General features: G+C 43.9%; 1 protein-coding gene across 2 annotated transcripts in view; it reads left to right on the top strand.

Annotated features, from left to right (window-relative positions):
- LOC126534561 (medium-chain acyl-CoA ligase ACSF2, mitochondrial-like) overlaps positions 1-14,341 on the top strand; it is a 39,768-nt gene extending 25,427 nt beyond the window's left edge. For both annotated transcript variants that reach the window (XM_050181822.3, XM_055072332.1), the window contains exons 11-16: positions 1,161-1,234; positions 2,611-2,718; positions 8,294-8,445; positions 11,819-11,960; positions 12,424-12,534; positions 14,162-14,341. In XM_050181822.3, coding sequence (XP_050037779.1) covers positions 1,161-1,234; positions 2,611-2,718; positions 8,294-8,445; positions 11,819-11,960; positions 12,424-12,534; positions 14,162-14,287 — 713 coding nt within the window. In that variant the 3' untranslated portion in view covers positions 14,288-14,341. The remainder of the gene's footprint in view (positions 1-1,160; positions 1,235-2,610; positions 2,719-8,293; positions 8,446-11,818; positions 11,961-12,423; positions 12,535-14,161) is intronic.
- The last annotated feature ends 1,878 nt before the right edge of the window (positions 14,342-16,219 follow it).

The raw sequence follows: 16,219 nt of genomic DNA, 5'->3' as shown, positions 1-16,219 counted from the left end.
GGCGGTCACTGTGCCTATTTGAAGGCGAAAGTCTTGGACTGCTCAGGGGACAAAGATTTGACCGTCTGGTATTATGGCACCAAAATTGGGGGTCGAACCCTCGACCTTTGGTGGGAGTCGAACCCACGACCTTTGGTGTTAATTGCAGCAAAGTGAATTAAAGCACAGTTAATTAACATAGAGTTAATTAAGGCACTCTATCCCACTACCTTTGGTGGGAGAAAACAAGTTATAGGAAGTAACAACGCATTCGAATGAAAATGTCAAGTAATGTAATGGATGTCCCATGAGTGTGCAGACTTTTGCCTTCATCCTTTTAGCGTATGCTAAAGTGACTGTCGTTTTTTCTAAAGCCTCTGTGCAATCTATCGGCGGCTAGCAAACTTCTATTTTTGCGATTTTGCTTTTCTCGAAACTCCGTCTGTATTATATTATTTTTTCCAGTTTTTACAACTTTCAGTTAATGGGGTTTTGTTGTTTCGTACTGTGTTGTCTTGTTGTCATGGCAACAATAAAATAAATCAGATATAACATTCAGATAACGTCCAGATAACATTCAGTCGTGGGTGTTGCTATGGCAAATTTGTCAACTGTGGTACATACTGTGTGTGTAATTAGAGGTTGTTATATGTTCGAAGAGTAGTTTCAGGAGATTGCCGAGCTTTAATTTTAAAATGTGATGATATGGGAGTTCAATTCATTGTCCCACTGGATGCAACTTTGCCATTAACATGTGCCATTTGGTTTACTGTGCTGCATAGATGAAACAACACAAGGAACAGTGACAAAATGGTGTCATATTTTTGTATTGTGCTTTGTTTTGCAGCGCCAGAGTAATGCAATAAACCAAAAGAATGCGTTATCAACTGGCCACCATTGAAACCTTCTTGTTGCTTTACTTAGCTCACGATGTCACAGGTGATATCATGAATAGTGGCAAAAATATGACTTCATCACTGTTCCTGAGTGCGTGATAAAAACCAGAGGTGACTGCACGCTTCTTGCTCTTGTGTGAGTACAGTGAATGTTATGTTACTCTAGAAGCAATGAATTCTGTCTGGCCATATCTCTCGAGGCTTAATGATTCTGGCACCATGGGTCATTGACCTATCATTTCAATTATTTAGTTCGCTCGTGTTAACTGGGGTGAGCTCTTGCAGGGGAGTCCGGTGGAACTGTCGTCACCCCTGCGATACGTAGCCTGATCCGGGAAAAGCTCAATGTGAACTTGAGGGTGAGTACGGAAAGTCCTATTTATGCTAAATGGACACTTGCTTTTGGTGTCCATCCTTGTGTGTAGACTGAAAGGTTATTGTGTTTCATTATCAGAGTAGTCTGGCTTGCAGTTGAGGAAGTTTGTCTGAGGACGCTGCAACTGTTTATCGTCCCTGTTCATAACCACAAATAATGATATCTTGGTGGCAGAGAAATAGCCACACCATTCAGCAATCTTTATACTTCTACTGCAGACTGTAATTCATGACCCAAACTGCATTTAACTACTATTTGACTGAGAATGCCTCACTGAGCATTCCTGCTCCTGGTAATAGCTTCTGAAGTAAGTGTAACTTCTAAGCCTTCAAAAAATTTCTATTTCGGCGGGAGTGATCTGCACATCTTTGGAAACATGCCACAGATGCTGCAACTACTGTGCTGTTTCTCTAATGTACTTGCTAGTCGGTGAATCGCTAATGTTTCACCGTACTTGAAGGAAAAAAGTAAAAGCAACTAAATGCCAGCATCAGTCTATCAAGTTTCCTACAAAGGTATTGGAAACTTATTGCATGATTACATGGGGAGGTTTTTAACGAGCTTTTTATGTGGAATTCACAAAGGAATGTTGAATGTAAGTTTCCTATAAAGATGTTGAAAACTTAATGTATGATTACATGAGCAGGTTTTAAACAGCTTTTCATGTGGCATTCATGAATAAATGTTGAACGATGAGAGCACTAAAATGTCGTGAAGAAATTATTATTTTTTCAAGATGATTAAACTTGCATTACTGGAGTGTTTCTTGATTACGCTAAAGCTTTTGAATAAATTGCCTGCACAATCCTTGCAAGTTTTTAGGTATGAATCTTCACAATGCAGCACACCCTCTATGTTTCACATTATCTTGTTACGAAAAAATATTGGTGCTTTCTTTTACATAGCCTGTTTCTGTTGACTCAAGTTGCCAGATGCATGTACGTATTGTGCACTATGGTTAAATGTGCCACTGACAGTACCACTTGGCAATTGGTGCTGTGCGTGAGGTAGCAAGTTCGATTCTAGGTCTTTGCAATTACACTATGTCCCGATGGAAGCTTGAACACAAATGTTTCTGCATACTTAGATACAAACGCACGTTAAAAGTGCCCACACAGCCAAAGTGAATCCAGAACCCCACTACTACATCACTCTTCATAGTCCAGGTGTTGCTCCTGGATGTTGAAGTTGATCAACGAACCAGTTATTAGGGAGAGATGTTGGCACAAAGTTTGCTACTCTGATGCCTTTGACACAACATGCACTTGTTAAAGCGATGGAAAGTTGGGTATCGTTAACCCATCCTACTGCTATCTGAAATGCTGGGCTTGTTTGAACACTCCTGCGACCATCATTCAGGTGGGCTATGGCACGTCCGAGCTGACCACGGCGGCCATTGTGACGAGCAACGACGACCCTGATGACAAGCAGCTAAACACTGTCGGTCGACCGCTAGCCGGCCTGGAGGTGAGGTTGTCTCCCTTCTACCCAAATATAGGTGCCAGCCACATGCGTCTTGCTAACAAAAACAAACTGTGAGGGGCCTAGTAGTGGTGGGAGAAGAGTGCCTTCTATAATGACTTTCTGAGTGATATGCTCAGGTAAAGCACTTATACAGCAGCCGTTACGGACATCTGGCGCTGATTTGTGCTGTGCCTGCCTTTTGAGTTCACTGCAGGGTCACTGAGTGCATATGTTCATTCTTTTCCAGCTTCTCCTTTGTGCTTCCACTCATACTCATGGTGCGCATGGTTGCCTCTTCTGCTTCATCTGTCTGCATGTCAGTACGTTCCTCTCTGCCTTGTTAATTGACTGTGAACAGCTGTTTGCTGTACTCTGGGTCGGTGCTGTCTGTTGTCCGTCTGTGCTTGAAACTCCTTCCCCTCGCATACCTGCCTACTGTCTCAAATTTTCTATAAAGTTTGTGAATTACTTGGGCTTGTCATATGATTTTACAAATGTTGTGTCAAGATTTATGGGAAAGGAAAGGCTCTGCTTGCAAAAAAGTTTCGCTCGTTGGACCCTGAACCTTCTGGTGGGAGTTTTCTGATGGTGAAACGACGCAAGAAAAGTACTTTCTTGGAGCAAGTTTATACGAACAAGTTCCCAAAGTAGGCAGTAGCATCAAATTTGCTGAAAGAGTTATCACTGTCATTTAAAAACAATCTGTTGTTTGTCAGTATTTGCTGTGCCACGTTTGTTGTTGCTTGTGTGCTGCATTTAAGGGTAAATCATCTCTAATAAAGTTTGTATGTATAGTATCCCTGAAAAGGCATGTTCAGGGCAAGCTTTTAGAAAAATGTGCGCTGTTCCCCCTCCCCCTCTGTTTCATGTCCGTGGGACTTGACAAGTTTTTAATGTTTATAGGTTGGCAGGGATGCCCTCTCCTTTCACCTCTCACTGTGCTGCGCACTGAGAGTTATGGGGAAGTGCGAGGACATTGCCCCGCCTTCTTTACTGAACGTAAATTAACGCAGTACAGCCCGCACCACTCAGTGTATAATGTCATGGTGCACAAGACTGTTGTAAACTAGCAGTGAGGTTAAAGAGGTCAAGCAGTAATTAGCGGCAGTTTTTCACTGTTTATAAACAGATTGCAAATTTGGGCCTGTTGGTACATACTTGAGCGAAGAAACAACACTTCTGAAACTGAAAAAAAAAAAAAAAGCAACACACATGTAACCAGTTACTAGCACCACCTAGGTGCTGCTTGGGTGGGCAGCGTTGGTGCTTAGAAGAACAAAGTCAGTTCATTGCATGCTACCATACGTGCTGGTCGTTTTTTGCCGCCGACTGCAAGCAACTGTCGCAGCTGTGGTAGGGCTGCTGGCGCTTCTAGGCTACGCTCCCTAGCCTGTGACAACACACAGCCTCTCGTATGCATGTTTTGTCACCTTTTGTCCTGTTCTGAAGCGCTGTTTCTTTGCCCCACCATCTGTGATGTGTAGGTTGTGAAAGTTGTTTGATAACCTTGTCATAATTACTTGCTGTAGTGCATTCGCTGTGTACTTTTACAGCAAGGCTGTATATGGCTAGCTGACTCATCCATCTGCCCACCCGTCTGTCGGTCACCTGTACGCCAAAAACTCCTCTGGCACAACCCAATTCGCGTGTGAAAAAAAAAGAACGAGAAAGAGGGGTGGGGGTTTAGCCAACACCACTTAGATAGCGCAAGGCCTGTTTACTCTGATCCATGATGCCACGCTACCTGGCCCAAAATTTTCAGTGACAAGGTTGGCATGATGAAAGCGATGACGTCAAAATCACTGTTGCCTACTTGGGAGCATCTATCTCCGTTAGATTCTATGGCAGTCGGGTCAGGTAACCTGACATCATGTATTGGAGTGAAAAGGTCTTGTGCTATCTAGGTGGTGTTGGATTAGCTGTGCTAGTAGTAATATCATTGCTCTCCGTCGCAGCTGAGTGCATGCGCAGCAGTTTCTTTCTGGCTCCAAAATGGGTAGGCCACATGTCATATGTACTCCTGAGGAGTAGGCAGCTTTCGATCAGCAATGCCGCGAGCAAAACCGGGAACGAGCCCGTCTACGCCGTGTCAATGCTGCAGCCCGGGCACAACAAAAGGCTCGTGCAGTCGAGCACAAGCAGCAACTGCGTACCGAGGATCTGGCAGCCTACCAAGCCGCCATTTAATGAACCGTCAGGATTAACCCAGTAATAAATGCCGGGGTGGCACATTTCAGCTTCCCTGGTTAACCATCTGTACGGAGTGCTTGGGCGGTGATTTTTTTAATCTTGCACAACCTGGACAATGTGGTATCGAATTACGATGACTGGATTAGAGAGCAGATCACTGTGATATACAACATGGCTACACATGCTCACAGCCAGAATTACTTCAGTCTTTCATTTTTTTTGTAGACCCATCCTTGAATCCCAAAAGCACAGACCCACTATAATTTACGAACCACTGCTGCCACTTTGCAGTATATATGACTTGCAATGACCTAAAACTTGCATTGAAAACAACTGTTGTGTCAATCCCATGGCCACACATGTTTTTAGGTACTGGCTCCTGAACCAGGAAGACACCAGATCAAATGCCAGAGGTGACATAGATCCTTGCTAGCATGTCATTACATTTACAGATGTACTGCTGTCTTCACACTTTTACAGCATGAATAAAACACTTTTTATGGTAAAGGGGGTGCCTTGAAACACTTTTCTAATAAATTGTAGAATGGCCTCACTATTTAAGGTACGTCATGTTACGAATCTCATGCCGTAAATATCTTTCGGGTCCTTCAACTATAAACTGAGTTACCGCACCGATACACGGCTTTCTCTCACCTTTCATCTCCGCTAGTGTGCTGGAAGCTACACAGTGTAGAAGTCAAGAGGGCAAAGCCCCGGTCAAAACTTGAGCGTTGTGGTGGCAAACGGGCTCTCGCGGGCACCCCGTGGCGGCTGTGGTAGACTACGCTACACCCCATGCCACTGCCATCTCAGAGGCCATGCGCAGCTGACGCAGCTACGCACAGTGAAAAGATGAAATAATCTTTCTGTGCTTTTGAAATCGCAGACAATATATAGTTTTCATTTATTTAACTTAATAGTAGCGATTATGTATTACTGAGAATTCTCTCGTGATCACAAAATCAGCCAATAGCATTGGTGGGTCCAGCTGCTTTCAATGATGCTGCATGATGACGTTGTGGAAGCGAGAGCAAGCGATCTTTCACTGTTTTTTGACACGAGATTACACATTCCCTGCTGCATGCAGTGTAGTAGTATTTGGCTCCCATGTTCAGGAGCAGTCTCTACGACAGATCGGCAATGTTTTATTACTATGTTCAAAAACTGTTTCAGGGCCCCTTTAACTTAAAGGAGATGTTGGCACTTTTAAGTGGCACTTGCTGCTTCTTGCTGCATAGTGAACAGAAAAAGAAATGCGGAGAAAATAAAAAAAGGCACTCTGAGAACACACACGTGCAGTTCCGTAGACGAGTACTGGGGAACAACATATAGAGCTAGATTGTAAAACAAATTCACAATAGTATCATCATACGGTTGCTTGCTATACCGATCACAACAGTAGGCCTGGACACGATGGTCCCAAAAACATCCCATGATGTAATGCTTTTCACAAAAAATTTTCAATGCTGTAAGTCCACTTTAATTTTAAAGCTTTTTATTAGTCATGGGCCAAGTTTCTTTTTTTTCTCTTACTGCGACACACATTACCCTAAACTAGCTCTGCCTTTTCTGCCTGTCTGTGCTTTCCATTATGCCAGTATTGTCGTATTGTCACCATTGTTTTCAATTAGCTGCAGCAACGTGTAGTTGGAAGCTGGACATGCTTAATCATAGAAATTGGAAAAATAAGTGGGTATATGCACTCGCCAATATTTCTTACAGGCTATGTACTCACTAGCACTCACATGCACTCGCACTCGTCGGCATTCCAACGCTCACGCCTACTCGTGCTCACTAGCGCTCACTCACGTTAATGGTCACTTCCATTCACACTTACCAGCACCCGCTTAGGCGCGCACTCATGTGCGCTCCCAATCGCTTGCATACTCACGTCCACTCAAAACCACTGCCACTCATTTTAGTTCGCTCTCACATTAACTGGTGCTTACTCCCATTAGTTTCCACATCCTCTCACACCCTTCATCACTCACTAATGCTACATCTCATGCCTCTGAAGTGAATAAAGAGCGAGTACAAGTCGATATGCTTGTAAATGAATATGCCAACCCATGGCTACTACAGAAGAGCTGCTTGTGCTTGGCAATTTGTGCATAGTTTTGTGTACTTCACAGACTCTGAGAGCGCCGACATCTGTGCATGTTTGTTGGAGGGCAACCGCAAGCAATTCTGCCAAACGCTTCATTTTAAACAATTAGAATTTTTAAAGAAATTGCCTGTCCCAGGTAGCATTGTTCTAACCCTTGAACTGGATTGCTTGAAGAGGCAGGCATTATTTGTACAGTAAATCTAAATGCATGATTGAATAATTAAAGAAAATCGTTATGTCTAATTGATTGACGTCCTACGTTGCAATCTATGAATTGTAGCCGGTGAGCTTGCTTGCTTGCTTGAGTGAGGATGGCAGTAATTTCAACATATGTGCCATCAAAGTTGAGCCAAAATACATTGTTGTTCCACTTACTTTTTAAACAAGATGCCAATTTATGCAGTAAAGCACTGGAATGCCAACATATTTTGTTGCACACTCTGGGAATGAATATCTTGAAACTGGTGCCATCCTGAGAATTCGTTACAAGTGGATAGGCCTTGTGAACTCGCTGGCTTCAATTTTTATATTGCAATATCCACCATAAAGTAAGTAATTGAAATGTTGTTAATCAGTCAATTATGCATTTTGATTTTTCATGCTAGTTATGCCTGCCTCTTAGAGTAATCCATTTCAAGTACTAGAACTGTGCTATCTGCCACAGATGATGTTCTAAACATCTGTATAGTTTAAAAGGAAAAAAAAGAATACCTGGTACAGCAGACAAAGATGGCATTGTGCGCATAGTGCAAAAGCAATTCTTCAGAGTTTGGGGGTGCTGGAAGTAATTGGCAAGTGTCTGTAGTTGCAGTAAATAAGTTCAGAGCTGGAGGAATCACAAAAGTTTGCCAATTCCTTTCAACTTACGTTGACAATCTGACACCGTATTACATCATCCGATAATCTGCTTTTGAACATCGTGTTGTGAGCACTCGAGGGAGAGTGATTGTGAACGTCGTCATCCTCGTGGCTTCAAGGGCATGACAAAGTAGTGATGCATTGATGATTCCAGTGATTGCAGATTCTCTGTGATGACAGGCTGTCAGAAAATGAAGTTGTAATTAACTTATTGATGCGCTAGTCACAGGCAAGAATGCACTGTAAACTTGTCGTGCTGTACCTGACGTGCAATCAGACACCTGCTTCAAGCATGCCAAGGTAAAGCAAAAAAATGACACTCTCTGTAAAGTTCATGCAGTTTTGTTACTGACTGGAGGGTTCTCGTTGAAACATGTTTTGAAATGTTGTACAAACCAATAGGAATGCTGTGTTTCTGTCCAGGTGAAAATAGTCGACCCCACCACAGGTGCAGAGCTGCCAGTGGGCACACCAGGAGAAGTCTGGGGCCGCGGTCCCAATGTCTTCCTTGGCTACTACAACGATGAACAGAAGACGAAGGAGGCCATGACACCTGATGGCTTTTACAAGACAGGGTAAAAAATTGTAATGTACTCTGGTGTGCTAGAACATCAATTCTGTTCATTGGTTAATGGGACTTTTGGAGGTGTTTCTGTGCTTTGCATTAGCATATTGAACTGGGTGGTTCACTGGGGTGATTTATTCCATGTGCTTAGAGTACTTAGCATTCTTTTTTCCTTTCTGCCTCTCATTTTTCAGCATTCCCCTTGCCGTCTGTTCTGTGCTAGACGCTGCTTAAGATGACCTCCGTTATTCCTCCTTTGAGAGCAATATAGTCGTTTCAGGTTTGTATACAGTGTGTATCGCCAAGTGCATGCACATGAGAAGGCAAGGTGCAGAGTCAAGCATTTGACTTACATAAGCGCATGCATATTATGTAGTCTCACAACCCAATGACTCCATAACCTCCTTCATGTTTTTGTAAACAGGAACTTTGCAATACAGTAGACTTCCATTAAATTGACTCCGATTACTTATATCTCTGGTGAAGGTTCCATCCAGCACCTATGCATTTCCATGGGCCCCAACTTTTGTTATTTTGATGCTAAAATTGGCCTTCTCTGGATAATTTGAACTTGACCAGTTAGCATGCATGTGCCTGATGGCCCCTATGGTGACCCCAATAGCAACCCCTGTAGCAGCAGTGTCTGTCTTGGAGGAACTTAGGGTACAGTGAATGCGTTGGAATGCCACCTCTCGTAAAAAATGCCTATTTTCGGCTTGCCTCAGGAAGGCTTTCAAGCAGGAACCATAGCTCATCATATCTGATTACGCTATTTATCTGTTTCTAACACAAGCACCTTTCTTTTTTAAAGAAAATGGGCCGAAAATTGCCTGCCTGCGCAGTGCAGTTGGACACGATGCCAAGACCCCCTTCACAAACTTCGTGTCCTTTGCTGCATAATACGTATTGCGGCAAAGCTGACTTCAATAACCCCGCCGCCATCGTGCGACACATATCAGGCCCTTGTTCATTTCTCTGGCTAGAAAACCAGGTGCACGTTAGATTTATACTTCGTTTAGGAGCCTTGATGTCACTTCTGCGTCAGTTTTCTGCGTTGAACACGTAGAAAGTGGGCCTTTGTATGATTCAGGGCACATTAGAATTGGGAAAGTACTGCCAAATGAAACAGTCTTGGCTTTTTTTTTCTGCATTTTGTTTAATTTGACCCACCAGATAATTTGATCCATTTCATCGGTCTTGTCATGGTCGAATTAGCAGAAGTTGACCATAAAACTTTTGACTTGCAGAACTCGCTTTGCTTGGTGGGCATGCTGGTATAATAATCTCTCTGCAGCGAGGTACCGCTTCTAGAAGCGTCTGGCCCGCTAGCTGATGGTTCTCCATTTTTATGTGGCAATGGGCTCTCCAATTAGTGAACGTTGCGGGACCTGTGCAGAGGATTCTCTTAGCATTGCACCACTCATCGTCCTTATGGCTTCTCATGCTGACTGAACATATGGAGCGTAATGCATTGGTAGAAATAAAAACTGTTAATAGGAGGCATGTGCTCAACTACTGCTGTGTGACCCACATGGCACATTTATTGCTTTCTCTGTCTAGCAAGCAGTAAATTTTCGCACTGGCTGACTAATAATGTTCATTCCATCCTAATCTTTGACAGTTTCAAAAGCTAGTTCTTAGCACTTGTTTACACCAAGTGTCCTCACTAAACAATGAACAAGCAATGTCAGTGCAGCCAGTGATGTGTCATATGCAGTAATTAAACCTCTGTATAGCAAAGCAACATTTGTAGCTAAATATTGGTTGTTATATCCGATATTTCTTATAAAAGAACTGTAAGGAAGCAGAAGTGTGCTGTGCAGAGCTCCGCAGCCAGATCGCCAGCACTACTGAAGTGGGGCTCAGGCTAGACGCTACTCCTGTGTGACTGGCTAAGCCTACGCTCTTGTGTCTTCCGGTCGACGTCCTTCGTGTCATCCACAGCCGTGTCGGACTTCTTTGCCATAGAACAAACAAAACTTGGCACCAGCAAATCCATAGCCGGGGCTGTGCACCAAAATTTCACAAACCAAGCCAGGCCAAACTTTTGCCTGAGATGAGCTTTGTCTGCTTTTCATTGATGGCACCAGTGACTAATACGCACATTTTCTGTTGTTTCTAGTGGTTTAAATGTTAAACAGAATGCATTTAATATAACTCTTGTGGGAATTTGGCATATTAATGATGGTTCGCATAGCATTTTGAGCCACGTGCAAAGGAAAATTTGATTTTTTATTTATTTATCATTTATTTATCACGGTACCCACAGCGCCAGTTTGGCATTACAGTGGGGGGGAGAAGTACATATATCATTGACAAACAGCAGTTAATATAGAATACATGAAAAAGAAAGATACAGATCAGGGCAAATCTCCGTCACAACAAAAAGAAGAAACAAAGAAGCAGAGCATAACCGTACATGTGCGAAGTGAAACAAAGCGGTTCTGTTGACGCAAGCACAACGTACAGAGCAAAAAAAATTGCAAGTCATACGGCTGAAGCAAAGGCATCATTTGAAGATAGCGATACAACATCGCTGGGCAACCTGTTCCACTCACTGACCGTCTTAGGAAAAAATGACATCTTAAAAAGCTCCGTTCTACATCTATACTTTTTAATTTTAAGTGAGTGATCGCGCCTGCCAGAAGTGTACTCCGGTGGCCTAATGTAGCTATCACGATTGAGGCCGGTCTTAGAATGATATATATTGTGCAAAAATTTTAATCTGAATGTTTTTCTACGATGTTGAAGTATATTCCAGCCTAATGTTTCCTTTGTTTGGGATACGCTAAAATACCGAGTATAATTTTGAACCACGAAACGGGCTGCTAAGTTTTGTACTCTTTCTAGTTTCTTTATGTCTGTCGCAGTCCACGGGTCCCAGATAGTACAAGCATATTCCAGTATTGGTCTTATGTTAGTCTTGTAAAGCAGGTTCCTTGTTTCTAATTTGTGACAGTACCACATCAAATCCTGCATTTGAAGTTTTGTTACAGCAGTGGAATACTCATTGAAATGAAAGCATGGTAAACTAGGTTTTAGATTTCATTCACTATAACTCTGATTCATTATATCCACATTATCGAAGTTAGGCTGTACAGTACTCAAAGGATTGTATTCTAACAAACAGCCGTTCATACATTCCACACTGGGAGGAACAGTATATTTGTCGTACAATGGCAAAAAACTCCAAGTACACAATTTACTCTTGTCTTTGCTGGAACACCTTCGCTCTTAGAACTCTTAGCTTAAAGACCTAATATGCTTGGCATTACAGAATTAAGGAGTGCCACACAAAGAGCGACTTCTGGAGCAGCCTGTCTATTCTTTGCATTCACTGTGTTAACTTGCCTATTTGCTTCCTTTCCTGTCGAACTGTGCAGCGACGTTGGAGTAATGGACGACGATGGCTTTGTGACCATCATTAGCCGCCTGAAGGATGTGGTGAATCGAGGTGGAGAGAAGGTGTACCCAACTGAGGTGGAGGAGCTGTTTCACACTCATCCAGCCATCCAGGAGTGTCATGTGAGCAGTAACGCTGTGGCAGGGGCTCGTTTGTGAAAAATCGTGGCTAGCTTCACTGCAGGCATAACGTGGGACAGGTTAGGTCCCACATTTAATGAAGCACAAACTTGGAACTGATTTATTTCCGTAGAAGCAGGTTCATGCTTCACTTTGTCAGTCTTCTTGCCACTCCCGAACCTGTCCCTTGTTCCTCCTCTAAGCAGCACATCTAGCCATGAAGCCATGTGAGCAGGTTCTTCTAGGCTGCGGGGTTGTGGCAAACTCACACATACTTTTACACTGAAAATGGACAAATGTAGGTTGTCAAGGCAGATTTTTGTAATGTGATGGCCTTTCTGTCAGTGGGTAGCTTGGGTATTTGTAATGTAACAGTGGGATAACAAAGAATATACTTGTATCCTAATAAATGGCTTGCATTGATGAAGCATTCTTCTTTTGTTTTTTTTCGTACTGGTACAATTAGATCCTTGGTGTGCCGGATGGACGGTTAGGTGAGGAGGTGTGTGCCTGGATTGTACTCAAGCCTGATGTCAAGGTCACAGATGGAGAACTCAAGGAGCACTGCAAGGGCAAGGTGTGTTCGAAAGAAAATCTCCACATTGTAGGGGACGGACTATCAGTTTAAAGAAGCTCTGACATGGCATCCTTGTCATTTTTTTCTCTTTAAATGAAGGTTCTTGACCTAGAAACCCTAGAAAAAATTATGATTGATCCCTTTTTCATATGAATTGGCAGAACACGAAAGTGAAACATGTCTTCACAGAAGCTGTTCACTGCACGCATCAGAGCACTGTGCGAATCCGCCATAAACTAGAGGCATTTGCAAGCCTACAAGCGAAACTGAACAGGTTGTTAGTAAATCACTTCGTGAATCCGCTGCAGCGAAAGGCACAATTTGTGGGCTGGTGACCATGTTGCAGGTTTGTTTGGCACGCTGCATCCTGTTGGTGAGTCGCTTTGGCGAAGGTATGAGTATTTTGGTCCGGCTCCGTAGTGTATTGGGCAGCCAGTTTCGTTGGGATGCGCTTAACTTCAGGAATGCAAGTGGCAGAGTTCGCAGCATGCATAGACATTCTGCTTCGTGCTGGCATGGCTTTCGCCGGACTAAAGCGAGATTCTCCCTTTGATGTCATTACCATTCTGCGCCGCTTAGCGCAGCAGTTTTCTTAGTCGGTGCCATTGCAAGTGAAGGAGTAGGCAGCGTGTAAGCACTGCTGACGCATGTTAAAGCTGCACCCCGTAGGTGACGAGGTGTCACAGGATAATCAGATGCGAAAGACACACCGTGCACGGAAATCGCATCATCGCCTCAGCAGAAGGCCTACACCAGACTACACCGCGTTGGAGCCTCCGCTGCGCTGAGAACCACCGAAGCGCTCACTGTCGGTGCTTGTTAGTGTCATGATGCAGCACTTCGCTTCACTGCTCCTAGATGGTGGCACCATCCCTGTCAAGTAAGAGCATATCTTGTACGTTTGCACCAACGTCACGTCCGTTACAGGAAGTTGATGGTGGACCCTGGTAAAAAACACTTTCGTATTAAAATACTTGCGAGCCTCAGAGAGCCCTAAATAATTTGCTATCATAGCTTTTCTATGAACTAGTTTGGTTTCATATCCCAAGGGATGTATGTGTTGTGATATGACGCAGAGTGTGGTCACATGGGTGCAGAACATAGTGACGTTTAGGCACTAGCGCCTGTTCGCTTGGTTGTCTGCAGTGCTGATACCTCGGGCCACACAACGAGTAGCAGCATTGCAGACAATTCAGCGAGCACTGATGCAAGTGCCAAAGCATCAGTGTTCTGCTCCCTTGTAGCACAGGACAATAATGATATGAGAGTTGTCATCATAGGTTGAACGGCCTAACTGTAGCCACACAACAATGATTGATTAAATTAAGTATTATGTAATATGCGCTTTATGTTAACAAATGTTCAGTACAGTCAGGGCACAGTTATTATTACCATCAAACAACTTACGGCTACAGCAATAGCCCAGTGCATCCTGTGTACCTCACGTAATCAAAAGGACTGAAGGTCTGTGAGAAACATGTCATTAGCAGTTTCATATGTGGCTCTAGCTTGTGTGATCTAATGATGCTTTAGTGCCACTGTGTAGACCAGTCCTTGTCACACATCACCTCACATGACATCACATGAAGGTAAGGTTCTCATGGCTTTCTTTTCCTCTGTTTTTCAGCTGAGTCATTTCAAGATTCCTCGCTACTTTATCTACGATGCCAATGTTCCCAAGACGGCAATTGGAAAACCACAGAAGGCTCGAATGCGACTGTTGGCCTCTGAAAAGCTTGGTCTTGCAGGATGAGCCCAATGGATGTTTGTGATCTGTGCCTTACAATATATTGTTTTCTAATACATGCTACAGTAAGATTTTCATCTAGTATCTGCACTACACAGACAGGATGAAATGTAGATCAAGGCTACAAAAACATCTGCAAGTTTTATGAAGTTGTGAAGCTGTTGTTTTGACCCATTGCTTATACAGCGGAACCCCGACCATATGATTTCCTCAGGAACACGCACGAATATCATGTCATCTGACCAACAAAAATTATAGTACATGGCTTTGTGCTACAGATCAAGCTGCAAGGAACTTCAGTTTAAACTGTAGGCTAATACTCTGCATGACTCGGAAGCCAAACTGCCAGAAAAGTAAATGCAAAAAGAACACTGCATGTACCAATCATGTTTTATTGTAGGGATTTAGTATACCGTGTACGTCGATCCTCACCAGCCAGCATGCTAAAGTGTCATTTATCACCTACACAAGGTAAAAAGATTTGGTCAGCTTTCTTTCGAGCACAGCAATGCCAGCAAGGAGGTCACCTATGGCGTCGTCTGCACAGACAAATCTCGGAATGTTGTTGTTGCTACGTAGCACATCCGCGAATGCAAGCACTGGCACAGCAGCATCTGTGGCGTCATTCTCGTCAAGAGGTGCACGAGGCAATGTCTCTTTGCAAGTCTTGTCTCATACTTCTACCCGCGCAATATCGGGAAACCAACGATGGACGCGTCAGAAGTTTTGCTACTGCTATTACTGTTACCACTGCTCGCATGTAGACACCAGGCTTCGAGCTGCGTGTGTGAGCTGGTGTATTCAATACGATCAGCATGCCATTCGATGGCTGATCTGTTCGATCTTCGCACATGTTTTTGCACTTTCCATATGCACGTTGGGATGGTATTCTCAGGTGATGACTTCTGGAGACGGTTTCACATTCATGAGACTCGGCACTCTGCGAAGACGACGAGCTTGGCACAGTGCCAGAAGGTGTTGGGTATGAAAACGGAACTATCTTTAAAAAAATGCAAAATTTGAGTCCAGCTCTACACGTGTTTTCATTTTGCAATATATTGACTGGTATGGACAATCTATCTCGTGAAGCATGTTATGAATGGAGTAGAGTGTGGCGTGACTGCCTCGCTAATTCGGAGACCGCAAGAGGCAGCACGTGGGTGATGCGTGGGTACGATTCACAGCAGCCGCCACAGACAGACCTCTGCTTATGCAACGCTTTGTTTCCATATGTCTGATGCGCGATACTCTGGCACCATCTCGTAGCCAGTGTTGCCACAGAGCCTGTCTTGTGCGGCACTACACTTTTCTTCTCATGCTTTTGCCATACCCTCATCCTCCACCTCATGGTCCTGCTGCAACCTCATCTGCTTCCCTCCTCGCGCTCTCTTCGCTATCGCAGTGTTTCATCACCCGCTGCACTTCGCAGTCGCTCTTTCATCCTTCTCTGTGCTCGTTCACCTGGTTATGAGGGACACCGAGGTGCGCCCACGCTCAATGCAGGAACGGGCGCCTAAGAGCTGTGCTCTGAAAGGTGAGAGAGACAGATATAACGAAATGAGACAGCAGCGAAGGGACAAAGGCAGGTGGTGGTTGAACAATGCGAAGAATGGAAGGGAAGCTAACGTTGATAGGGAAGCGAACCCGAGGGAAGAGAAAAGTCGCATCTTTGCTCAAAAGGCAAATCAGCGATTGCGATAGCATATTATTAGGCAGCTATACAACATAAGGATAGTAGTTTTATGGGCCGTATAAACTTGCAAACGTTCGTTTACTAAATAAATTAACAAGCATGATGTCAACATGTTAACAGGTGCACATGAACATGTCTTACTCAATGACCGCACACACTCGCTGTCCAAGCACTGGTGTGAGGAAGAGTGCCAGCAGCAGCGAGCGAACTGACCTTCATGCTGCCTTGCATCATGACGACGACGG

The sequence above is a fragment of the Dermacentor andersoni genome, chromosome 7, assembly GCF_023375885.2.
Source record: "Dermacentor andersoni chromosome 7, qqDerAnde1_hic_scaffold, whole genome shotgun sequence".
In the NCBI taxonomy this organism is placed as follows: Eukaryota; Metazoa; Arthropoda; class Arachnida; order Ixodida; family Ixodidae; genus Dermacentor; species Dermacentor andersoni.
Note: the sequence above shows the minus strand (reverse complement) of the source record. Positions and strands in the feature narration are given on the sequence as shown.